The sequence below is a fragment of the Pseudopipra pipra genome, chromosome W, assembly GCF_036250125.1.
Source record: "Pseudopipra pipra isolate bDixPip1 chromosome W, bDixPip1.hap1, whole genome shotgun sequence".
Taxonomy (NCBI): Eukaryota; Metazoa; Chordata; class Aves; order Passeriformes; family Pipridae; genus Pseudopipra; species Pseudopipra pipra.
The window spans coordinates 36,413,248-36,440,284 of record NC_087580.1 but is presented as its reverse complement, the minus strand read 5'-3'; the positions used below and the strand labels follow the sequence as shown (position 1 = coordinate 36,440,284).

Genomic DNA, 27,037 nt, shown 5'->3' with positions numbered 1-27,037 from the left:
TCAGGGAAGTGGTGGAGTCACCATCCCTGAAAGTGTTCAAGAAGTGAGTAGATGTGGCACTTCACTGTATCGTTAACTGGCCATGGGCATATTTTGTTGAGGGTTTGACTTGGAGGTCCAACCTCCAATCTCCTTGGAGATATTGAAGGTCTTTTCCAACCTTAATGAATCTATGATTCCATGATTTCTTCTGTGAGAGGGAAGGCACTTTATGGAAACTCTTCCTCTTCAACAGTTTGCACCAGCAGAATGTTTCCTTGGGCTGCACAGACCAGGGACTGGGAGAGAGCAGCACGTGGGTCAGAGAGCTGGAGTCGGTGCCTCCCAGACCCACAACCAGCACCAAGAGGGCACCTGAGCCCTTGGGCAGCCTCCTTCAGGTACTGATTGTTCTGCAGCTCTGACCTGCATCCCCCTAAAAATAGATGTTTCTTTGAAAACATGCTCAAATCCCAGGAGCGGCGAGGCTGAGAGGGTGGAAGAGCAGAGGCAGAGGCTGTTCAACAAGACAGGACTCTGGATTAAATTCCCACATATACCCCCTGCCCTGGTGACAACAGATTTTGAGTATTTGGACAATAAGCTGCTTGTGCTGTCTGTGTGCCCGTGGGGTTATTTTTCCACCACCAGCTGTGGTACCTGCATTTCCAGGGACGCTGAGCACTGTGCCGATGGAGATCAGGATGGGGTATGTGAGCACGACACCAACGTTAACCAGGATATTGAAAGCCAGGGAAAAACAGAGCGAATCATACATGATTACAGGGAAAAACACTAGAGTGAGATATTTCTCTTCCACTTCACCCTGCAAGTGTGATATCAGTATCCACACCACAATTATGTAGTTGTCACAAAGTGAGTGATTTTGGTTTTTTTTATTTAGGAGTGTGAAATGAGGGGAAGTTCTGACTGGTGTAATGGGAAGGGCTGGATGGCCTTTCACAAACTGTAATACCAAGGTTATCACACTCGTATTTCATGGCTTTTCCCAAGCTTTAATCAGATACAAACAACCTGTTTTTGCTGCCAGAAACCTTCATTTGTTCCCCTACCAGAAGGGTGGTGATCCCAGCTTGCCCTCTTGGCTGAGGCTGTGTTGTCCTTGTCTCAGTGGGACATTTCCCTGACAAAAGGCTGCAAACCCTCCACCTGGACCACACCCCAAAGGTGACAGCAGCAGGAACTCATACTCTAAAGGACACTAAACACAATTAGCTGACGAATTTAACTGCAAACTAAGAAGACTGGGGCAAGACCACAGCCTTGGTGCCATGTTGAAGGCAAAATGAAATCTGACAGAAATACAAATATTCAACACCTTAAATTTAGGCATTAGTTTGTTTTTTTTTTTTACATGACAGCGTTACCAGCCAGCTACAATTTCCTTGGGAGATCAAAAGCAAGCTGCAGAAACTTCCAAAAATTTTCTTCTGGTCACTCAGTCCTGCTGCTGAGTCCCCTACATAAAAGGAGCAAAGGGTTGCTCCTCCTTGTCTGCTCCATCAGGTTGTTCCCTCATGGCTGGGGTTATACACTTTGGTAGATTGATGGGTGATAAATTAGCCCTGCTTTTTGTTCCTCAGGTGCTCACAGAGGAGCTGAAATTCTGGTTCAAGGCGCTCACAGAGCTCAGCTGTCAGCCCAACCACGTCTCAGGATGGGCTGTGTACCAGGCATTCTCTTTGCTTCCATTTGATAAACGTGTAGTGGAGACAGAAACCTCTTCAATTATGAAATAACAGAGACTTTACTAAAGGAAAGGATGTTGTTATATCTGGAAATTAAAACGCCCCTGGGCTGAATCCAACAGATACTGTGCCTGGCTGGAGAATGACAATTCTGGCTCAGGAAGAGGGAGCGTTATGGAAGGGCTGTGTGAGCCTTGCCCAGCACCTGCAGCACCCACAGAAAGGTGCCCCAGCACTGAGGATCCATGTGTCAGTGCACAAACACCCCACAGAGTGTGCCAGGAAGACACTGAGAACACACAGCCCTTTGAAATGGGATTTAGAGCAGCCAAGCTATTCCAGAGACAGGGGAATTGGTGTGGAACTAGAGTAGGGATGAAAAAGTGAACCATTAGTATGGCTGCTTCATGTTTACTCCCTGCTATTATTATCACTATTAATTATTAATTATAATTATCACTTATATCTTAATTATTAATTATATATTAATAGTTAGTATTATTTCATTAAGAATAATGAAAAATATAAATCATTTCCAAGGAGTACCAATTTGCACTGGGACCAGACTTAATCTGTGAGAGAGCTCTGATGTTTAGGAGGACAGGGGGGAATTGTTTGTGCCAGAGGCTAATTTTGTATTGGTGGGGAGAAAAGAGCTGGAAAAATGAGTATTTTTTTTTTATCACATACCTAACCAGAGGCCAGCTATTCCACACAGGTAACCCCAGGGCACAGCAGAGAAAGGGTACCAGTACTCCACTTTTGTAAAATACAGTATGATTGGGGTGACAGAGATGAAGATGAAATTGAAGAAGCCCAGGGTAGACACAAAATGAGCTGCTTCCCTGAAGTTTGCACTTCCAAGGAACATTTTGAACAAAACCTGCAAAGGAGAGGAGAGAGGAGGGGTTTAGAAGTCACGACAGTCATGGGAACAAAGTTCTCCTGCACAAATTCATTACCGACGTGAGCAAACTCTGAAGCTGGGAGGCAAATTCTGATCCCACTACAACAAACTCCAAAATTTACACATACTTCACCCTCCTCAAGCCAAAAATAAACACAGCCACGCTCAGCCCAACCTGTTTCTGAGACATGACTCTGCCTTTTCCATCCCTCACCTTCCAGAGCAGCCACTGCTTCCAAGCATTCTCAGGTGTGCTGAGCTCACACCAGGGCTCCAAGCCCAGCAGGAGCCCAGCATGTGCAGTGCAGGCCTGGGGTGAGCCCTGCATTCCCACTCAGAGAAAACAGCACATCCCACACCCAGGCTCTCCATTCTTCACGTGAAAAGTCCCTTTGAAACAGTGTTTTTAAACAGCGTTGGCATGATTAAAAAATTATCTTAAACTCCTTATAGCATAGCAGTGAAGATTTCATTAAAGACTCATAAAGCAAAGCCACCCTGAATATTTGGCAGGTGACAACTAATTACCCTCATCGTGCATTTCCTGACGTGGTGACATCACCTGGTCACAACATGAATGATGCAGGAAATAAAACATTTATTTTACAGCCACTCTCTTTGTACTTGCGCATTTTTAACAGCTGATAATGGTGAATATAAGAATCCAAACGAACAGTCGTGACCTACCTTATTCAAGGCAGATGTGGAGGCTGATCCCACAGCATATGCCACCCCAATGATTGAATCTCCCTGGAAACCATCTGCATTTGCCATCATCACAATTCCTGTGATTGCCATGATTGCTGCAACTATCTGCACAGACAAAGCAAAGCAGTGTAAAGCTCAGAGCTACTTCAGCCCGTGGGAAGAGATCCTCACTGTGTGGGGTTCTCATGAGTGTCACTGGCTACTTTCTCTGACTTGGAGCATTCTTGTTTTCCCTTAAATGGGAAAAATTATGGGAGAAATGTAAAGCATAATGAAAGTGTGTGCACTGGTAGTGGTATGGATCTATAGCATTGCAAATTCTGCTGGGACCTACTGACAGGACCTGCACCATTACCTGTTTTATCAGCTAAACATTCCCTTTGGAAAGATTGCTCCAAGATCAAGAAATTCTAAGACATTGTGTTACATTATGCAACAAGGGAAGTATTTAGCAACACCCCAAATTTGATCTGAAATACAAACATTAGATGGCCAAACGTTCTGGACATTAGTCCAGGGGAATGACTCCTGTCTTGTGGAATGCCAGAGTACCACTGGGAGCTTTTCCAGGCTGTTCTGGCCAGCTTTCTTGGACAGACATGACCTAGTTTCTCCATGAAGCCTTTACCTTTGTGCTTAGGTTTCTGGCCTCATTTGGAAATCTCAGACAGGGCATCTAAGAAGCTTCAGAGAAAAAGAACAGGAATAATTAACTACACCATATCTGAAACCCTGGGTCCTGACTCCAAGGACCTTAAGAAAGTGACAGCGAGCCCAACATGTTTTATTCTTTGGAAAACTCCCCCTCTCCACCTAATTGCCCTCAGCATGTAAATAAGGAGTGGGAATTTCAAACACAATGAAGACCCAACTTCCATTGAGTGCAGAGGAAAAGGTGTTTCCTGAGTCAGTGTACAATTCCTGAGCCAACACCAAAGGGAGATGGGCACTTGCTTCTTGGAAAACATCACTGAACTCCAATTAAGAAATATTTGGTACTAGACAAACCTAAGCTTCACATGCTTCAGCCCACAGACTTTAAAGGCATCTTGATCCAATCATGTGCCCTTCTGCAGAGCAGCCTGACTTTCAGAGCTCACAGTTTGACCAAGAGTCCCAGAAAATGCATTGATATTCCTGCCAAGCACTTGTGAGCCAGACTGAGGCAGTGAACACAAAAATCCCACAAAACAATTTTAACAGAGCCAGTCAGTCCCATGATTCAAGGGACACACAGGACAGGGACAAACACCTGACCCAGGTAAGGGTGTCCATACATGGGGAGACAATGGGAAACTCCCAGAGTAGAGACTACAGGTAGAAATGTTAGGGCTCCTAAATCTCATAGGTACCCAGGCCAACATCTTCACAGAGGAACTCATCTCCTGGTTGCAGCTTTACTTACTTCCCTCTCACCATTATCCCCATTTTACCAGTACCTGAGGCACACAGGTACCCCCCTGGCATTGCAGTGGCTGTGCCAAAGGCAGTCAAAAATCACACTGCATGTCTGTGTTCCACCTTACTTCCATTTAAAACATCCAAGCTCCAAGATACAGGTCCACAAAGCTGCCACCTAAGCCTGAAGATATCACTGATACCTCCAAATTCACCATGAAATGGCACTTGAAATCCAAGTCCCCCAGCTTAATGATGTGGGCTGGAGTCACTTGTGTAATCACAGTCTCTCAGTGGTTTGATGAGATCTGAAAGGGCTTTAGCAAGAAGGGACCAAGACAGCTTTCCTCCTCTCCTTCCCAGGATCCCAGAAGTCAGGCCATCCTGGGAGACTCCACAGAAGTCCCAGCCTTGAAGCAATGCTGAATTACACTGAAGACCCCTCAGACATCCATGGCCTCTCCTCTCAGTTTCCAGAAGCCCCCCTTTCCCTGCTCCACTGCCTGGCTGGGTTCATCGCAGGCTGCACTAAACACCTTGCCTTGCACGTAATTCAGATGCAGCATTTTAGCTGTCACCTGGAATATTTCAGCTGGAATGTTTCATGCAGTTTGTCTCACAAGGCAAACCAGAAGAGTCCAGTGCAGTTAACCCCTCCTTCCAAGGGAAAGGATCAAGATGTCGGGGTTGACAGAGAACCTGTCAGCAGCCTGGCAATTAGTGACAACGAATTTAAACAACTTTTAGGAAATATTTACTGTAATGCCGACGAAACAAACGTAATGCAGCCCAGACCAAAGGTCACCAATCCAAATGTGTGTAGTGTCACCAATAGCATGTCACAGCATGCACAGTGTCTTCAGTGTCACCAATAAGAGTGTGTGCAGTGTCTTCTGTATTACCAATTCAAGTATATACAGTTATTTATGCTTGAGACTTTTGACCAATTGTGTTGTGGCACGATAGTGTACAAAGAGTATAAAAGAAATACTTGAGAGCAATAAATAGCTTCCTGTTCACCTTACACCTGGACTACGTCTGATATCTGTGTCGCATTGGCCGTTCCGACATTATCAGCGACACCATATCACTCAACAAACAACCCCACAGTATCCTAACAAACCCTAATGGGATGCAGGATCCAGCTCAGTGTAACTGCATGACCCTTACAGACCTTTTGCACAGGAGAGCAACAACTCACATGCCTCACATGCACTCCCCAGCCCACCCCAAATGCACAGAGGGGGCTTCACTGTACCCACAGCATTCTCTTGATCTGGTTCCACGGAGATGAGAGTGTGATCTCTGAACTGCAGTCTGATTTTGCTGTCTATTTTTGGTAATTTCTCACCTAAGAAAAATAAATCCTCCTTAGAAAGGACGAAAACCAGACAAACGGTTAAACTGAGCCCCCCTGTGCTCTCCCCACTCTCTCAAGGCTGGACTGTTTGTTAAGCTATGTTTCAACACCCACATGTCCTCAAACTTGTTGTGGAGGGGGCAAGGAGAAGGAGATTTTTTAATTCTCTCACCTTTCCTGTCTGCAAATAACTATAATAAATAGCAAGCTAGAGCCCAGGGAAAACTGCTGCCAGTTAAATGCTCTCGGGATACAGTTTATCACAGCTGCCAGTTCCAGTCTAGGATAATCTTTAATCCACTCTAAGGGAGTGTCATCTCTCCCACTAGACACGGGGAGCAAACACACACGTGGGGCCTCACGGCACATGAAGCTGATGCTGGACTGGGATCTGGCAGAGTTCAGGCACACGGTGTGACTCTTGGGGTCGGTGCTGTGCCGGGCAAAGGCTTGGACTCGACGCTCCTCGTGGGTCCCTTCCACCTCAGCACGTTCTGTGATGGTGCGATGAGTTCCCTCTCTTTCAACACTTTTGTTCTTTTCAGGGCTCCTCGCTGCCCGGGGCCCGAAGCCCGCCTTCCGCGCGCCTGCTTCCCTGCCCGTTGTGGCGGCCGCAGCCAGGCGCTGAGTGCCCGCTCCCGGGCGGGCACGGCCGCTCGCTCCAGGAGTGGGGGGGCAGCGCCGGCGCCCCGAGGATTCCCGGGATTCCCTCGGCGGTTTCCAGGCAACGCTCCCCGCGCGCTCCTCGCTCCAGGGCCGAACGTGCGCAGCCAATGGGAGGCGGCGGAGTGGGCGGGGCGAGGCGGGGATTGGGCGGGGCGGGGGCGGGGCCGAGAGGGGCGGTTGGTGGGGTTTGGGTGGGAGCGGGCGGGGCCGGGAGCGGGAGCGCTGCTGCTGAGCGACCCCCGGGCAGCGACCCCCGGGCAGCGACCCCCGGGCAGCGACCCCCGGGCAGCGACCCCCGGGCAGCGACCCCCGGCGAGTGGTCCCCGGTGCGCGGCCCCGGGGGAGGGACCCCCCGTGCGCGGCCCCCCGGCGAGTGGCCGCTGGTGAGCGACCCCCGGTGAGCGACCCCCAGTAAGTGACACCCAGTGAGAGACCCGCGGGGAAGAAGCCCCGGTAAGTGACCCCTGCGGAGGGAACCCCAGGGAGGGACCCCCGGTGAATGACCCGCAAGTGACCCCCGGGCAGGGACCCCCGGTGCGCGGCCCCCGGGGGTGTCTGTCCGGGGCTGGGCGCGTTCCTTCCCCGTGCAGAGCCGAGCGGGGCCGTGGCGGGAGCGGGGCCGGAGCGGAGCCGGCCGGGGGGGCAGAGGGGAGCCCTGAGCCGCCTTCTGCCGAGGGGGCTGCTGGAAAGGAGCCTGCGCTGGGAGGAGCGGGGGACGTGGCCCGAGGCTGAGGCAGGGGAGCTTCAGGTCAGCTCCTGGAGAAAGGTTTCTACCTGTGTTTTTCGGGGGGGGCTCAGGCACTGCAATGGGTTGCCCGGGTGGAGCCAGCACCCCGGCAGGTGTTTCAGAGGCTCCTGCATCTGGCCATGGCTGACAGGCTTTAGTGGTTTGGGGGTTGCTGGGGCAGTGCTGGGCTGACAGTTGGACTTGATGGAATCATGGAACGTGCTGAGCTTGGAGGGTCCCACCGGCACCGTGGAGTCCAGCTCCTGAGTTTTAGGCACCACTAAAGGAACTGAATCTGCATCGAGCTGTTTGGCTCCAAAAACTTTTCTGCCCCTAGTCTGCACTGCCAAGTAAAACAAAACAGACCGTGCAAAATAGAGGCCTGTGTTCCCCCCAAAGGGAAGGCAGGCAGTTACAAACCAGGACAGTAAATCAAAGCTCAGAACATACGTTCATGGTCCCCACAGTTGTATGACACATCAAACCAGTCCTCTGTTCATTACCCGTGTAGAACTCTCATCAGGAACCCCAAACTTTCTTGTGTGTATTTGTATAGATATGTATAGATATGTATAGGTAGATAGATATACATACATAGATATGTATAGGTATATATTTGTGTGTATCTCTGTAAGATTCTGTATCTTTGGATGTGATATTGGCATGCTATTGTTGTGTGGCAACAAGTGGACTTAAAAGGTTACAACACTTTAGGAGATCGCCTTTCTGCTTATGGGTCCTATTTTTTAAAGAAGGTATCAATAAAAGAACTCTTTAGCCAAATATAAGTTAAGACCTTAATCAGAGCAAATGTATTGATTTTTATTTCCAATTGTACAACAAGTCATTCAACTATTTGCATACTCCAAAGCTGGGTTGGAAACTTTTCCCTCAGAAATAGAAAAACTGTTTTCCGAGGCTGTTACTGACAGCCATGGCAGAGTTTCCAATAACAACTCCCCATCCTTGAAATGCAAAGCCTGAAAAATGAAACAAGCGTTAACCTGGAATTCTGGTTGCCAGCACTGATCTGGACAGAAGTTATTAGAGAGTGGAGCAAAGCTAGCACCACAAACAACCTTGGGCTCTGCATTCGTTGGTCATGGCAACAAAGTTCTGCTTTTCAACCCATCTGCTAAGGAAACCTTGCCAGAACTGTGAGCTTATAACACTACTTTTCTTAAGAAGTTAGGAGGCCTTAATCCAGTGTACACAGATGAGACCCTGAAGTAGGAGAGAGTCCAGTTGCTGATGATCAGTGCAGATGAGGAATGAGCTCTGCTGAGTAGGCTTCAAGCTTTGTGATTTTTACAAGTGGACTATTTCAAATCTGTTGTAGAAGAAACAGTCTTTTCTGTTTGATCAACTTTCCAATTTCAGAACACTGAAGTTTATCCCTCAAATTCAGCCTGTAGTTTCAAAAGATAAAAATCCTTACAGGAAACCTTTCAGCCTCAGTAGCCAATTGCAACATGCCCAGGGAAGTTCAGCAAGAGCATCATTGATTAAATGAACTGTTCTGGACCAGCCATCCCAGAGAGATTGAGCTCCAGTGCTAAACCCCATAGAGTGCCAAGTGCCATAAGAGCTGATTTTTGGCTTCGCTGAGATTCTCTCTGGTTTCATTTGGTGTAGCTGGCACATCTGGAGCAAAGGGTCTGGGCAAAAGTACATCCTTAGAAGGGTCCAGTACAAATCATGTGACAAGATTAGCGATTTCTCTAATTGAGGAAGTATATTAGATACAGGAATGCATTTTTCTACCTCCTCTTTCCACACTGCTGCTGTATTCCTTCGTCATGCCCTGTGAGCAGTCCCAGTGTTCTGTGATTGACGCCATAAGGGACTTGCTAACAGGGAACAAACACCTCCGAGACAAAAGGTGCCACCACAGAAAGCTCTTGCTGCACAAGAAGTGCCCAGGCTGCCACAACGACTGCACTTGAAGCCAAAGGATCCAGACTTCCTTTCCTGGGGGAAAGGGCTGCTGATTCCCTTTTTTCAGCCCTGCGCTGCAATCAACGGTCCCACCTTTTGAAAAATTGAATCCAGCTGAAGATTCCTGCCAGACAAAAGAAAAATCTTACTGCCTAAGAAGTGCCTAGGCTGCGACAAAATCTGCACCTCAAAGCCAAAGCTTCCAGACTTTTTTTCCTGGTGGAAAGAGCTGCTGTTCCCTTTTTTCAGCCCTACGCTACAACAGCCTGTCTCACCTCCTGGAAAATTGAATCCAACTGAAGATTCGTGCCAGACAAAAGGAGCCACCAAAGAAAACACTTCCTGCCCCGGAAGTGCCCACACTGCCCCAACAACTACAACTGAATTAAAGGTTCCAGATTTCTTTTCCTGGTGGAAAGAGCTGCTGTTCCCATTTTTCAGCCCTGCTCTGAAATGGCCGGTCCCACCTTTTAAATACTGAATTCAAATGAAGATTCCTGCCAGACAAAAGGTGCCACCACAGAAAGCTCTTTGCTGCCCCAGAAGTGCCCAGGCTGCCCCACCAAATGAACCTCAAAGTCAAAACTTCCAGACTTCTTTTCCTGGTGGAAAGATCTGCTAATTCCTTTTTTTTTGGCCCGCTCCTGAACAGGTCAAAGTAACATCCAAAATAGACTCCAGATAAAGATTCCTGCCAGACAAAAGTTGCCAGCACAGGAAGCTCTTTACTGCCCAAGAAGTGCCCAGGCTGCCCCAACAACTGCACCTCAAAGCCAAAGGATCCAGACTTTTTTTCCTGGTGGAAAGAGCTGCTGTTCCCTTTTTTCTGCCCTGCGCTGCAATGGCCGGACCCACCTCCTGAAAAATTGAATCCAACTGAAGATTCCTGCCAGACAAAAGGTGCCACCACAGAAAGCTCTTGCTGCCCAAGAAGAGCCCAGGCTACCCCAACAACTGCACCTGAAACTAAAGCTTACAGACTTTTTTTCCTTAGGGAAAGAGCTGATGTTCCCTTTTTTCAGCCCTGTGCTGCCATGGCCTGTCCCACCTTCTGGAAAATTGAATCCAAATAAAGATTCCTACCAGACAAAATTGCCACCACAGAAAGTTCTTGCTGCCCAAGAAGTGCCCAGGCTGCCCCAACAAGTGCACCTCAAAGCTTCCAGACTTTTTTTCCTGGTGGACAGAGCTGCTGTTCCTTTTTTTCTGCCCTGTGCTGCAATGGCCGGTCCCACCTCCTGGAAAACTGAATCCAAATGAAGATTCCTGACAGACAAAAGGTGCCACCACAGAAAGCTCTTCCTGCCCAAAAAGTGCCCAGGCTGCCCCAACAACTGCACCTCAAAGCCAAAGCTTCCAGACTTTTTTTCTTGATGGAAGGAGCTGCTGTTCTATTTTTTCAGCCCTGCTCTGCAATGACCTGTCACACCTCCTCAAAAACTGAATCGAAATGAAGATTCCTACCTGACAAAAGTTGCCACCACAGAAAACTCTTGCTGCCCAAGAAGTGCCTAGGCTTCCCCACCAACTACACCTGAAGCCAAAGCTTCCAGACATTTTTTCTTGGTAAAAAGACCTGCTGTTCCCTTTTTTCTGCCCTGCACTGCAATTGCTGGTCTCACCTCCTGAAAAATTGAATCTAAATGAAGATCCTTGCCAGACAAAATGTGCCACCACAGAAAGCTCTTGCTGCCCAAGAAGTGCCCAGGGAGCCCAACAACAGCACCTCAAATACAAAGCTTTCAGACTTTTTTTCCTGGTGGAAAGAGCTGCTAATTCCCTTTTTTTTAGCCCTTTCCTGTATAGGCCAAAGTAACTCCTTAAATAGACTGCAGATGAAGATTCCTGCCAGACAAAAGGTGCCACCACAGGAAGCTCTTGCTGCCCAAGAAGTGCCCAGGCTGCCCCCACAACTGCACCTGAATCCAAAGCTTCCAGACTTTTTTTCCTGGTGGAAAGAGCTGCTGTTCCTTTTTTTCTGCCCTGCGCTGCAATGGCCGGTCCCACCTCCTGAAAAATTCAATCCAGATAAAGATTCCTGCCTAAAAAAAGGTGGCACCACAGAAAGCTCTTGCTGCCCAAGAAGTGCCCAGGCTGCACCAACTACACCTGAAGCCAAAGCTTTCAGACTTTCTTTCGTGGTGGAAAGAGCTGCTATTCCCTTTTTTCAGCCTTGCTCTGCAATGGCTTTTCCCACCTCCTTGAACATTGGATACAAATGAAGATTCCTGCCAGACAAAAGGTGCCACCAGAGAAAGTTCTTCTTGCCAAAAAGTGCCCAGGCTGCCCCAATAACTGCCCATAGAGCCTAAACTGCCAGACTTTTTTTCTTTAGGGAAAGAGCTGCTGTTCCCTTTTTTCAGCCCTGCGCTACAATGGGTGGTCCCACTTCCTGGAAAATTGAATCCAACTGAAGATTCCTGCCCGACAAAAGATACCAGCACAGAAAGCTCTTTGCTGCTCAAGAATTGCCCAGGCTGCTTAGCCCTGCGCTGCAATGGCCTGTCCCACCTCCTAGAAAACTTACTCTAAATGAAGATTCCTGCCAGACAAATGGTACCGCTACAGAAAACTCTTCCTGCCCAAGAAGTGCCCAGGCTGCCCCACCAACTGCACCTGAAACCAAAGGATCCAGACTTTTTTTTTTTTTGGGAAAGAGCTGCTGTTCCCTTTTTTCAGGCCTGCGCTGCAATGGCCGGTCCCACCTCCTGAAAAATTGAATCCAAATGAAGATTCCTACCAGACAAAAGGTGCCACAACAGAAAGCTCTTTGTTTCCCAAGTGGTTCCCAGGCTACACCTACTGCACCTGAAGCCAAAGCTTCCAGATTTTTTTTCCTTAGGAAAAGAGCTGCTGTTCCCTTTTTTCAGCCCTGCTCTGCAATGGCCGGTCCCACCACCTGAAAAATTCAATCCAACTGAAGATTCCTGCCTAACAAAAGGTGCCACCACAGAAAGTTCTTGCTGCCAGAGAAGTGCCCAGGCTGCCCCAACATCTACACCTGAAGCCAAAGCTTCCAGACATTTTTTCCTGATGGAAAGAGCTGCTGTTCCCTTTTTTCAGCCCTACGCTGCAATGGCCTGTCCCACTTTCTGGAAAATTGAATCCAAATAAAGATTCCTGCCAGACAAAAGGTGCCACCAAAGAAAACACTTCCTGCCCAAGAAGTGCCCAGGCTGCCCCAGCATCTACACCTGAAGCCAAAGCTTCCATCCATTTTTTCCTGGTGGAAGGAGATGCTGTTCCCTTTTCTGTGCCCTGCGCTGCAATGGCCGGTCCCACCTCCTGAAAAATTCAATCCAAATGAAGATTCCTGCCTAAAAAAAGGTACCACCACAGAAAGTTCTTGCTGCCAGAAAAGTGCCCAGGCTGCCCCAACAACTGAACCTCAATGTCAAACCTTCCAGACTATTTTTCCTGAGGGAAAGGGCTGCTAATTCCTTTTTTTTTTAGCCCACTCATGAATAGGTCAAAGTAACACCCAAAATAGACTCCAGCTAAAGATTCCTGACAGACAAATGTCTTACCACAGAAAGCTCTTTGCTGCCCAAGAAGTGCCTAGGCTGCCCCACCAACTACACCTGAAGCCAAAGCTTCCAGACATTTTTTCCTTAGGAAAAGAGGTGCTGTTCCCTTTTTTCTGCCGTGTGCTGCAATGGCCGGTCCTACCTCCTCAAAAATTGAATCCTACTGAAGATTCCTGCCAGACAAAAGGTGCCACCACAGAAAGCTCTTGCTGCCCAAGAAGTGCCCAGGCTACCCCAAAATCTGCACCTGAAGCCAAAGCTTCCAGACTTTTTTTCCTGGTGGAAAGAGCTGCTGTTCACTTTTTTCAGCTCTGCGCTGCAATGGATGGTCCCACCTCCTGGAAAATTGAATCCAACTGAAGATTCCTGCCAGACAAAAGGTGCCACCACAGGAAGCTCTTTGTTTCCCAAGAAGTTCCCAGCCTGCACGAACAACTGCACCTGAAGCCAAAGTTTCCAGACTTTTTTTCCTGGTGGAAAGAGCTGCTGTTCCCTTTTTCTGCCCTGCGCTGCAATGGCCGGTCCCACCTCCTGAAAAATTCAATCCAACTGAAGATTCCTGCCAGACAAAAGGTGCCACCACAGAAAGCTCTTGCTGCCCAAGAAGTGCCCAGGCTGCCCCAACATCTACACCTCCAAGCCAAAGCTTCCAGACTTTTTTTTCTTTAGGGAAAGCTGCTGTTCACTTTTTACAGCCCTGCTCTGCAATGGCCGGTCCCACCTCCTGGAAAATTGAATCCAACTGAAGATTCCTGCCCAACAAAAGTTGCCACCACAGAAAGATCTTGCTGCCCAAAAGTGCCCAGGCTGCCCCAACAACTACACCTCAAATCCAAAGCTTCCAGCCTTTTTTTCCTGGTGGAAAGAGCTGCTGTTCCCTTTTTTTCTCCCCTGCACTGAATTGGCCAGTCCCAGCTCCTGGAAAATTGAATCCAAATGAAGATTCCTGCCAGACAAAAGGTGCCACCACAGAAAGATCTTTGTTACCCAAGAAGTTCCCAGGCTGCTCCAAAAACTGCACCTGAAGCCAAAGCTTCCAGACTTTTTTTCCTGCTGGAAAGAGCTGCTGTTCCCTTTTTTACTGCCCTGCACTGCAATGGCCTGTCCCACCTCCTGGAAAATTAAATCCAAATGAAGATTCCTGCCAGACAAAAGGTGCCAACACAGAAATCTCTTTGCTGCCCAAGAAGTGCCCAGGGTGCCCCAAAAACTGCACCTCAAAACCAAAACTTCCTTACATTTTTTCCTGGTGGAAAGAGCTGCTGTTCCCTTTTTGATGCCTGCGCTGCAATGGCCAGTCCCACCTCCTGAAAAATTGAATCCAAATGAAGATTCCTGCCAGACAAAAGGTGCCACCACAGAAAGCTCTTGCTGCCCAAGAAGTGCCCAGGCTACCCCAACATCTGCACCTGAAGCCAAAGCTTCCAGACTTTTTTTCCTTAGGGAAAGAGCTGCTGTTCCCTTTTATCAGCCCTGCGCTGCAATGGCCGGTCCCACCTCCTGAAAAATTGAATCCAACTGAAGATTCCTGCCAGACAAATGTCTTACCACAGAAAGCTCTTCCTGCCCAAGAAGTGCCCAGGCTGCCCCAACAACTGCACCTGAAGCCAAAGCTTCCAGACTTTTTTTCCTGGTGGAAGGAGCTGCTAATTCCCTTTTTTTTAGCCCTTTCCTGTATAGGCCAAAGTAACTCCTTAAATAGACTGCAGATGAAGATTCCTGCCAGACTAAAGGTGCCACCACAGAAAGTCCTTGCTGCCCAAGAAGTGCCCAGGCTGCCCCACCAAATGAACCTCAAAGTCAAACCTTCCAGACGATTTTTCCTAAGGGAAAGGGCTGCTAATTCTCTTTTTTTTGGCCCACTCCTGAATAGGTCAAAGTAACACCCAAAATAGACTCCAGATAAAGATTCCTGCCAGACAAAAGGTGCCAGCACAGGAAGCTCTTGCTGCCCAAGAAGTGCCCAGGCTGCCCCAACAACTGCACCTCAAAGCCAAAGCTTCCAGACTTTTTTCCTGGTGGAAAGAGCTGCTGTTCCTTTTTTTCTGCCCTGCGCTGCAATGGCCGGTCCCACCTCCTGAAAACTTCAATCCAAATGAAGATTCCTGCCAGACAAAAGGTGCCACCACAGAAAGTTCTTGCTGCCCAAGAAGTGCCCAGGGTGCCCAACAACTGCACCTCAAATCCAAAGCTTCCAGCCTTTTTTTCCTGGTGGAAAGAGCTGCTGTTACCTTTTGGATGCCCTGCGCTGCAATGGCCTGTCCCACCTTCTGGAAGATTGAATCCAAATAAAGATTCCTACCAGACAAAAGTTGCCACCACAGAAAACTCTTCCTGCCCAAGAGGTACCCAGGCTGCCCCAACAACTGAACCTCAAAGTCAAAAGATCCAGACTATTTTTCCTGAGGGAAAGGGCTGCTAATTCCCTTTTTTTTAGCCCACTCCTGAATAGGTCAAAGTAACATCCAAAATAGACTCCAGATAAAGATTCCTGCCAGACAAAAGTTGCCACCACAGGAAGCTCTTTACTGCCCAAGAAGTGCCCAGGCTGCCCCAAGAACTGCACCTCAAAGCCAAAGGATCCAGACTTTTTTTCCTGGTGGAAAGAGCTGCTGTTCCCTTTTTTCAGGCCTGCGCTGCAATGGCCGGTCCCACCTCCTGGAAAAATTTACTCCAAATGAAGATTCCTGCCAGACAAAAGGTGCCACCAAAGAAAACACTTCCTGCCCAAGAAGTGCCCAGGCTGCCCCAACATCTACACCTGAAGCCAAAGCTTCCAGACTTTTTTTCCTGGTGGAAAGGGCTGCTGTTCACTTTTTTCAGCCCTGCTCTGCAATGGACAGTCCCACCTCCTGGGAAATTGAATCCAACTGAAGATTCCTGCCAGACAAAAGGTGCCACCACAGAAAGGTCTTGCTGCCCAAGAAGTGCCCAGGCTGCCCCAACAACTACACCTGAAGCCAAAGCTTCCAGACTTTTTTCCCTGGTGGAAAAAACTGCTGTTCCCTTTTTTCAGCCCTGTACTGCAACGGCCTGTCCCACCTTCTGGAAAATTGAATCCAACTGAAGATTCCTGCCAGACAAACGTTGCTACCACAGGAAGCTCTTGCTGCCCAAGAAGTGCCCAGGCTGCCCCAACAACTGAACCTCAAAGCCAAAGCTTCCAGAGTTTTTTTCCTGATTGAAGGAGCTGCTGTTCCCTTTTTTTTTGCCCTGTGCTCCAATGGCCGGTCTTACCTCCTGAAAAAGTGAATCCAAATGAAGATCCTTGCCAGAGAAAATGTGCCACCACAGAAAGGTCTTCCTGCCCAAGAAGTGCCCAGGCTGCGCAAAAACTGCACCTCAAAGCCAAAGCTTCCAGACATTTTTTTCCTGGTGGAAAGAGCTGCTGTTCCTTTTTTTCTGCCCTGCGCTGCCATGGCCGGTCCCACCTCCTGAAAACTTCAATCCAAATGAAGATTCCTGCCAGACAAAAGGTGCCACCACAGAAAGTCTTGCTGCCCAAGAAGTGCCCAGGCTGCCCCAACAACTGCACCTGAAGACAAAGCTTCCAGACATTTTTTCCTGGTGGAAAGAGCTGCTGTTCCTTTTTTTCTGCCCTGCGCTGCAATGGCCAGTCCCACCTCCTGAAAACTTCAATCCAAATGAAGATTCCTGCCAGACAAAAGTTGCCACCACAGAAAACTCTTCCTGCCCAAGAGGTGCCCAGGCTGCCCCAACAACTGAACCTCAAAGTCAAAAGATCCAGACTATTTCACCTGAGGGAAAGGGCTGCTAATTCCCCTTTTTTTAGCCCACTCCTGAATAGGTCAAAGTAAAATCCAAAATACACTCTAGATAAAGATTCCTGACAGACAAAAGTTGCCACCACAGGAAGCTCTTTACTGCCCAAGAAGTGCCCAGGCTGCCCCAACAACTGCACCTCAAAGCCAAAGGATCCAGACTTTTTTTCCTGGTGGAAAGAGCTGCTGTTCCCTTTTTTCAGTCCTGTGCTGCAATGGCCTGTCCCACCTCCTGAAAAATTGAATCCACCTGAAGATTCCTGCCAGACAAAAGGTGCCACCACAGGAAGCTCTTCCTGCCCAAGAAGTTCCCAGCCTGCACGAACTACACCTGAAGCCAAAGCTTCCATCCATTTTTTACTGGTGGAAGGAAATGCTGTTCCCTTTTCTGTGCCCTGCGCTGCAATGACCGGTCCCACCTCCTGAAAAATTCAATCCAAATGAAGATTCCTGCCTAACAAAAGGTGCCACCACAGAAAGTTCTTGCTGCCAGAGAAGTGCCCAGGCTGCCTCAACAACTGCAACTCAAAGCGTCCAGACTTTTTTTCCTGGTGGAAAGAGCTGCTGTTCCCTTTTTTCAGCCCTGCGCTGCCATGGCCGGTCCCAGCTCCTGAAAACTTCAGTCCAAATGAAGATTCCTTCCAAACAAAAGGTGCCACCACAGAAAGCTCTTCCTCCCAAGAAGTGCCCAGGCTGCCCCAACAACTGAACCTCAAAGTCAAACCTTCCAGACTATTTTTCCTGAGGGAAAGGGCTGCTAATTCCTTTTTTTTTAGCCCACTCATGAATAGGTCAAAGTAACACCCAAAATAGACTCCAGATAAAGATTCCTGACAGACAAATGTCTTACCACAGAAAGCTCTTTGCTGCCCAAGAAGTGCCCAGGCTGCCCCAACAACTGCACCTCAAAGCCAAAGGATCCAGACTTTTTTTCCTGGTGGAAAGAGCTGCTGTTCCCTTTTTTCAGCCCTGCGTTGCAATGGCCTGTCCCACCTCCTGAAAAATTGAATCCAACTGAAGATTCCTGCCGGACGAAAGGTGCTAACACAGAAAACTCTTCCTGCCCAAGAAGTGCTCAGGCTGCCCCAACAACTGGACATCAAAGCCAAAGCTTCCAGACTTTTTTTCCTTAGGAAAAGAGCTGCTGTTCCTTTTTTTCTCCCCTGCGCTGCAATGGCCTGTCCCACCTCCTGAAAACTTCAATCCAAGTAAAGATTCCTGCCAGACAAAAGGTGCCACCACAGAAAGTTCTTGCTTCCCAAGAAGTGCCCAGGCTGCCCCAACAACTACACCTGAAGCCAAAGCTTCCAGACATTTTTTCCTGGTGGAAACAGCTGCTGTTCCCTATTTGCAGGCCTGCGCTGCAATGGCCTGTCCCACCTCCTGGAAAATTTACTCTAAATGAAGATTGCTGCCAGACTAAAGGTGCCACCACTGAAAGTTCTTGCTGCCCAAGAAGTACCCAGACTACCCGAACAACTGCACCTCAAAGCCAAAGCCGCCAGACTTTTTTTCCTGGTGGAAAGAGCTGCTGTTCCCTTTTTTCAGGCCTGCGCTGCAATGGCCGGTCCCACCTCCTGGAAAATTGAATCCAACTGAAGATTCCTGCTGGACAAAAGGTGCCAACACAGAAAACTCTTGCTGCCCAAGAAGTGCCCAGGCTGCCCCAACAACTGCACTTCAAAGCCAAAGCTTCCAGACTTTTTTTCCTGGTGAAAAGAGCTGCTGTTCCCTTTTTTCAGCCCTGTGCTGCAATGGCTGGTCCCACCTCCTGGAACATTGAATCGAAATGAAGATTCCTAGAGAAAAGGTACCACCACAGGAAACTCTTGCTGCCCTAGAAGTGCCCAGACTGCAACAACTGCACCTGAAGCCAAAGCTACCAGACTTTTCTTCCTGGTGGAAATGGCTGCTGTTCACTTTTTACAGCCCTGCTCTGCAATGGCCTGTCCCATCTCCTGGAAAATTGAATCCAACTGAAGATTCCTGCCAGACAAAAGGTGCCAGCACGGAAAACTCTTGCTGCCAAAGAAGTGCCCAGGATGCCTCAATAACTGCCCCTGAAGCCAAAACTGCCAGACTTTTTTTCCTGGTGGAAAGAGCTGCTGTTCCCTTTACTCAGCCCTGCTGTGGTCTGGCCTGTCCCACCTCTTGAAAACTGATTCCAAATAAAGAATCATGCCCGACAAAGGTGCCACCACAGAAAGCTCTTTTTTGCCCAAGAAGTTCCCAGGCTGTACCAACTACACCTAAAGCCAGAGGTTCCAGACATTTTTTCCTTAGGAAAAGAGCTGCTGTTCCCTTTTTTCTGCCGTGCGCTGCAATGGCCTGTCCCACCTCCTGAAAAATTGAATCCAAATGAAGATTCCTGCCAGACAAAATGTGCCACCACAGAAAGTTCTTGCTGCCCCAGAAGAGCTCAGGCTGCCCCAACAACTGCACCTGAAGCCAAAGCTTCCAGACTTTTTTTCCTGGTGGAAAGAGCTGCTGTTCTCTTTTCTCAGCCCTGTGATTTAATCGCCGCTCCCACCTCCTCAAAAATTGAATCCTACTGAAGATTCCTGCCAGACAAAAGGTGCCACCACAGAAAGTTCTTGCTGCCCAAGAAGTGCCCAGGCTGCCCCATCAACTGCACCTGAATCCAGAGGATCCAGACTTTTTTTCCTGGTGGAAAGAGCTGCTGTTCCCTTTTTTCTGCCCTGCGCTGCAATGGCCGATCTCACTGAAACAGGAGGCCAGGCCCAAAAGAGTTAAGTAAGAAATTTGGCCCTGCTAACAAGCTACCAACATCCAAGATGATCTGTGTTCGTTCTGTTCTACTTACTGGACCAAAGCTTCAGAGAATAGTACAAGAACATGTATTAGGCCTAGAAGCAATAAATTAGAAATATAACAGGATCAGGTAGAGATTTGAATAGGAGAAATAGGCCGGGAGCCAGGGCTTTTCCCAAGCTTCAGTGAGCAGGTCAAGAACAATGGAAGAGAAGAAGGGTCAGGCTGAAGAAGATGAGTTTAAGCCCCCAGACCCCCCAAAATTGAGGACCAAGAGAAGCACTGCCCCAAGCCCTGCCTGAGCTCCACCTATACTCCGCCTCGCAGGGGACGCCGTCTCGCAGGGGACACAGGAGAGGACGCTCTCCCAGGGGAATATCCCCTCTGGTCTGGTCTGGTCTGGTCTGGTCTGGTTTTGTTTGTATTTGGCCAAGTATTGTTATTGTGTGCCTGATATATCTTGCTTACCTTGAAACATCCAGGAGCACATAGTTAAAGGTATTATCATGCTAAGAGTTGCTATATGAGAGTTAGTGCTGAAGAGTTAACTATAAGCACATCACTTTGGATAAGACCTAGAATTAAGATTTGTCAGTTTTGCAACTGTTAGTTATATGTATGAGCCTTGTGTAACAGATGTAAGGTTTGCCTCCCCGACAGACAAGGCTGGGTCAGAACCAGTGTGCATATTGCAGAAAAGAGGGACACTGGAAGCAAGAATGCCCTGAATTAACAGGTGGAAATACAGGCACAGGAGAGGCTGTTGTTGCTTACAGAGTACTGAGTGAAGGGGGGGCCGGCAGGCCAATGCCTAGGGGACCTGCTGGTAAAAATTAAGCTAGGGGAAGAAAAAGAAGAATTAGATTTTCTAATACTGGAGCAACATTTTCTGTTTTGAATTAATACCTAAAAGTGATAAATATGTTTAAGTTGTGGGTGCCACTGGCCAATCAGAAAAGCTTTCTTTTGAAACCCCTAAAGTTCAAAATTGGAAAACAAATGGGAGTGCATCAGTTTTGGTATTTACCAAATTTATCCAAACTCTTATTGGGCAGAGACCTACTAGAAAATCTGGGAGCTGTAATAGAATTCAAACAAGGTAAAATTGAACTTAAGGTAAAGGAAGAACAATTAATAGCACCTCTGAGTTTAGCAATGAGCTATGTGGAGCCAAGCCAGGGTAATTCAGATGTCAATCAAATTTTAGATCAGGTATACCCAGGAGTTTGGGCTTTTGAAACACCAGGAAAGTCAAAAAGAGCAGCTCCCATTGAAATAGAATTACAGAAGGAGCAAACCCAGTAGTTAGGAAGCAATATGCACTGAAGCTGGAAGATAGAAGAGGAATTGAGCCAATAATAGACAACTTTTTGAAATTAAGGTTTTGTTGAGTGTGAATCAGATTGCAACACCCCAATTTTACCAGTCAAAAAGACAAATGGAACACAGGTTGGCTCAGGATTTAAGAGCAGTAAATAAAATAGCTAAAGCATACATGCAGCTGTTGCAAACCTGTATACCTTATTAACAATATTAAAAGAAAGTGTAATTTGGTTCACAGTATTAGACTTAAGAGATGCCTTTTTCTGCCTTCCCTTAACACAGGAAAGTCAAAGAATATTTGCCTTCAAGTGGGAAAATCCCACCACAGGAAGGAAAACTCATCTCATTTGGACAGTGTTACCTTAAGGGTTAGAAAATATTCTCACAATTTTGGGAATTAATTAGCTAAAGAATTGGAACAATGGCAGTCACCACCGGGAAAGGGTGTACTTTTATAACATGTGAATGATCTATTGATTGTTACTGAAAAACAAGGAGAATGTGTTCAATGGACAGTACCAAATATGCCTTTGGCATAGTTCACACTCATGGAGCAATTTGGAAAAAAGAGGACTTTTAACTCTTCAAGGAAAAGTTGTGGAATATACTGAAGAAACTCTATGATTATTAGAAGCTGTACAACTCCCCTCTCAGGTGGCAATTATGCACTGCCAAGGACACCTGAAAGGTAACACTGTCCTGGAAATAAGAAACAGAAAAGCTGATGCAGAAGCTGAATTAGCTGCTGCAAGAAGTAAAGAACTATCAGTAGCAGCTTTAGTGCTAGAAGAACTAGACACAGATCAACAGGTAGAATATCAAGAAACAGATTAAAAGTGGATACATGAAAATGAAGGTAAGGTGTTAGACAATAGATGAGGTTAACTAAAAACAGGTCAGTTAATACTGTTAGAAAAATTAGTGTGGCAATTTGTAAAAGTAAAACATGATAAAACTATTGGGGCTTAGACTCACTCTATTAGCATTTAAGGACTAGAGTAGCAGGACCAAATTTATTTACCACAATAGAGCCAGTCACATCCCAATGTGAACTTTGTCTTTAATACTGGAACAAAAATACACCAAAGGGCAATAAGTAAAGGGCATTTCCCAGGTGAAATTTGGCAAATTAATTTCTCTGAGCTCCCAAGAAAAGGGGGGGGGGGGTCCTGTTATCTCTTACTTTGACTGACGCATTTTCTGGATGGCCTGAAGCTTTCCCATGTAGAAAAAAAATGAATCAAAAGGAGTGGTTAAAGTCTTGTTGAATGAGATTGTACCATGGTTTGGAATGCCTAAGAGCATCTCTTCAGATAGAGGTTCACACTTTTGTGCATGAATTGTACAAGCAATAAGTAAAGCACTAAAAATCAATTGGCAGCTGCATATGCCCTACAGACTCCAAGCAAATGGGCAAGTAGAAAAGATGAATCTAAAATATGTCAAGAAACAAATTTTCATTGGTATCAAGCTTTACCTATTGCTTTAATCAGGCTAAGGGTCAAGCAAAGATCAAAAGGGAAACTGAGTCCATTTGAAATTCTCTTGGGCAGACCCTACATGATGCAAGCTGTGAATAGTGAAGCTGTAGATCAAATCAGTAATCAATATGTGTGTGATCATGTTATGGCTGTAGGAAAACAATTGCAGAAAAATGCTACAGTGGTGTTAGAACACCAACCCAAGCAGCCTGATTGTAAGTTACATCCCTTCAACCCTGGTGATCAGGTATATGTTAAGAATCTTTCAGGAGATCCACCACGAGAGAAGTGGGATGGACCCCAGCAGGTGCTGATGACCACCTTCACAGTGATCTGGGTGAAAGAGAAACCCACGTGGATCCACTACTCTCGAGTCAAGAGGGTTCCAGAGGAAGCATGGACCTCGGGAGAGGAATCATCTACTATCAAGCCTCCTCAATGCTGATCTTTGGACTGATAAGTACATTGGTGTTTGATGAAATTCTTGCCCAAGAATCATTATGGTCTCAAGCCTACAAAGAGAGTTCTGGTCTACAATTTTATATAGACCCAGAACTTCCAGTTCACCCAGGCAAGCTGAACCAATACATTCCATCTGTTATAGTCCTCCAAGGAACAAGGGTACTGAATAATTGGTAAAATCCTGGTACCCCATACGATGCAAGTGTTTTAATAGGCACAGATTAGATGGTCACCCAGAACTGACGTTACTGTGAAATGTAATTAGTGGCTGATCAATGTTGGCACACCTTCACTCTAGATAAATCAGTTTCTGTGATGTGTCAGTGGACATTCAGGGAAGGAAATATAACCAGGAGATTTCCAACCAGCAAATCTCCTACCACCCCATTGACTAAGACCACCACCAGTTCTACAACTCCTTCTTTAGCCTGTGAGAGTGTCCACAATTTAACTTTTGCTGGACCTTACATGATTAGACACTCAAATGAGCAGAAGCTGTTGTTAGATCCCACATATTCACTGAAGAGGGTTCAAATAAACCTTCAAGTAAACATATCAAACATACAAAAAGATTGTCAGCCCTGTATTCAACAAGGCCATAAAGGCTGGCATGCATAGATGATGGCCAGATCCCCTCGTAGCAGAATTCAAAGAGATGTAACCAGGTGGTTTGGCACAGGATTAAGTGTATTAAACACCACAGATCAAGAAGTATTAGTGAATAAACTAAGTGCTGTCACATCTGATCTAGGAAAATTCAAAGTCCCTTTAAGATCATCTTTGCTCACTTTGGCAGAAACACAATCATTGGCAGTTAAATTGATAACATTAGTAGCCAACCACACTGCAAAAGATTTCACCAAAATTATTGACTATGCTGATGTCATCCATAAAAGGTTTGCACTTGCAATACAATGTCTCAAAACTCAACAGTGGGTACAATCTGTAGCTGCAAGAATATTAAGGGAAGGAACCTCAGGAATATTACCACAAGAAGTAAGAGAAATAATAGCTAGAAACAGTTCTACTACACAATTTGAGAAAAATTACCAAGCGTGGTGACAGTTAGTGAACTTCACTTACAACCCTCAACATGAACAAATTGAAGCTTATGTACTCACTATCAGTGCAGCTAAAGAAAAGACCATCTTTCCTATCCTGACATTAGGAGCCATACATCAAAATGTAATTGTCAGACCCATAGACCATAATGTTTGGGCAAGTTATAATCACACCAAGAAAAAGTGACAATCAGTCAGTCCTGAGGCATGTATTCCTAGAGGACAATTAGGATATATCTGTGAAAATGCTGTAGTAGGAAATGAAGATTTATGCTTAGATGCTGAAGATAGTGTGTGTGTACCTTTGAAATGCTTCCCCATGCTAAAACCCAATCACAAGTCTATTACGTAGGAAATGGTTGTGCATGTGTTAGAATCTTTTGTGTTAATTTTACCATAGATACTTGTCATGAAGTAGTGAGTGGTACTAATTTTTTTGTTTTACTAAAATAATAGGCTGTGACTTTGATTATATCATTCTAGTGACTACTAGACAACTGATTGAAGCTGATTATACAGTGTATCATGATGTGCCAAAATTGCAGACAGGAATGAACATTAATCTTCTAAAGCAATGCTTAAACATCCTGATATAGAAGAACTGGTCCAGGAAGTAAACAGAACGACTAAACGAATGCTCTGCAAGTGGAACACAACACTGAGAATATAAAAACTGTCTTAACCAAAGTGGAAAAAGTGGGAGAACATCACTGGTTGGATATCTTTACTGGATACTCCCCCACGGCATCACAAGTGTTCCACTATTTGATACATTCAATATTGGTTTTAGGAGCTACATGATTATACTGCTGATCCTAATTATTTGGCTATGGTACAAATCAAGCATCATGGTTAGAAAGATGCAGATAATGTGGGCTGTGATGCACACCTACCAAAATCCATTAGAGCTTGACGAAGGAATTTGTAAATTCTAAACAGAAAGGGGGGAATGATATAGGAGGCTAGGCCCCAAAGAGTTAACTAAGAGATTTGGGTCTGCAAACAAGTTGATTTGGGCCTGCAAACAAGTTACCAATATTAAAACGATCTGTACCCGTTCTGTTCTACTTACTGGACCAAAGCTTAAGAGAATAGTACAAGAACATGTAATAGGCTTAGAAGCAATAAATTAGAAGTATAACAGGATCAGGTAGACATTTGAATAGGAGAAATAGGCCTGGAGCCAGGGCCTTTTCCAAGCTTCAGTGAGCGGGTCAAGAACAATGGAAAGGAAGAAGGATCAAGCTGAGGAAGAGGAGTTAGAGACCCCTGCCCTATGGATGAAGATGGGAACTACCCTCCGAAATGGGGAGCCAAGAGAAGCACCACCCCAAGCCCTGCCTGAGCTCCACCTATACTCCGCCTATTATTAATATGCATTGATAGATGTTGTAATCACTTGAATATGCATTTAATCATATCTGAAAATTGTATAAAAGTGTTGATTTTCTGAGGAGCCGGCGAGCAAGTGTTGAATTGCCAGGCCTGCCATGGCGAGTCTGATGTTTTCTGTCTCGCCTCTACGGGCTGGAAGAGGCAGCAACGGAGACTACCAGAATGAGAAGAATGAAGTCCTCCGTACAGCTCTGATGATGTGGAGCGTTTCAATGGCCAGGTTTGAGACGGCAGGGCTGTCATCAGTCATGTCTTGAAGGGCTGGAAGAGAAAGGAAGAGAGCCAAGGTGAGAGGCCAGGGGTGTGGGGACGTGAGGAGCCCCTCCTGCCAGGGCCATCCCAGCCAGCTCTTGCCATGGGCAGGAGGGAGCAGGGCCCAAGGGGATCAGCTGGAAGGTGCCCTCACTCACCTTGGCAGATGAGCTGCAGCTCTGGCTGCTCCTGCTTCATGGACCTGGCGGCGATCCCTGGGAACACAGAGCCTGTCAGGCCCCAGAGGCACAGGTCCCCCGCAGCGGCGCTGCCAGCCCGGCCACACGGCCTCCTGCCCTGGCAGGGCTGAGCCCGGGGCCTTCCCGCATGGGGACGCCCCAGGGCTGGGCTGGCACAGGGCGGCAGCAGGCGCTCGGGGCCACTCGGGGCTCCACATGCCCTGGGCCGCATCCTGCTGCCGCTGCAGCAGCCGGGGCTGGGGCCGAGCTGCAGCGGGGTGGGGAGGGACCCCGGCCTTGTGGCTCACCCAGAAACTTGATGGCCAGCTTTCGCAGGGGCTCCTCTGGGCTCTCCAGGAACGGCAGGGCCTGGCGCACGTACTGGCCCACTCGGCTCCTGTCCTTTTCCAGCTGCAAAGAGCGCCAGGGCATGGAGGGAAGGCTGGGCTCAGGCTCTGCCCCTTGGTCGGGCACTCCCAGCCCCCAGCACGGGGCTCCCCTGCCCACAGAGCCCTGAGGCCTGGCCAGCAGCTGCTGGGGCCGGGCTTTGGGGGGAGCGGAGGGCTGGGTGCTCCTGGGAGCCAGGGGCTGGGGCTTTGGGGCCGTCCTTACCAGGCACTCGGGAAACCTCCATGGCTCCTCCATGGTCACCAAGTCCTCAAGATCCCACCACTTCAGGAACCTGGCTGCACCAAACAGTGCTCTCCAAGAGGCCTGCACAGCAACAGAGAACGGGCCATGGCACCGCAGCCCAGGGCACAGCACCCGCATCCCTGCACCAAGGCCAGGAGGAGGCTGCAGGCGACCATGGGCCAGGGCAGGAGGCACAGCAGCCTCCTGCCATGGGGACAACAGAGCCCACGAGTCCTCACCTCTGCCACACGCTTGTTCTCATTGTGCCAGTTGAAGTAGAATGGCACCAGACTCAGGTACACGTGTGGCTTTAGGCTCCTGCTCCTCTCTGTCGCTTCCATCAGCTCCCGGAAGAGGAGCATGGAGAGCTGCTGCAGCTGGCTGTGCTCCTGGTGCAAAGGAAGAGGAAAAGACCTCAGCACTGGCTTCTCCAGGCCCACCGGGGCACAGGCCTGAAAAGACACTGGGCCCAAAGTTTCCTGGCAGCACTCAGTGCCCACGATGAGGGGCACAGAGCCTTACGTTGTCAAAGAGTGGCCGCAGCGCCTCAAGCAACTTCAGGGCTATTGGGCTGGATATTTTGACCATTTGGAAGCGCAGAATGTTGATGAACGCGGAGAGGGTCATCTGAACTGCGTCCGTGTCTGCATCCTGCAGTAGCTCCAGGAGGCTTTCACTCAGGCTCCGCATGCTCATAGCCTGTGTGGAACACAATGCTGTGGTGCAGCCCCACGCTGCTGCCGCGGGGCCCAGAGGCCAAAGGCGCGTCCCAAAGGAG

The 27,037-nt window shown here is 47.7% G+C and overlaps 1 protein-coding gene and 1 pseudogene across 1 annotated transcript in view; one reads left to right on the top strand and one right to left on the bottom strand.

The window, feature by feature from the left end:
* Positions 1-27,037, top strand: part of LOC135405017 (zinc finger protein 11-like) — a 269,730-nt pseudogene that overhangs the window by 222,684 nt on the left and 20,009 nt on the right.
* The window catches only part of LOC135404653 (maestro heat-like repeat-containing protein family member 7), a 43,503-nt gene that overhangs the window by 12,119 nt on the left and 4,347 nt on the right, over positions 1-27,037 (bottom strand). Inside the window, exon 13 of the mRNA XM_064639386.1 lies at positions 26,782-26,958. Coding sequence (XP_064495456.1) covers positions 26,782-26,958 — 177 coding nt within the window. The remainder of the gene's footprint in view (positions 1-26,781; positions 26,959-27,037) is intronic.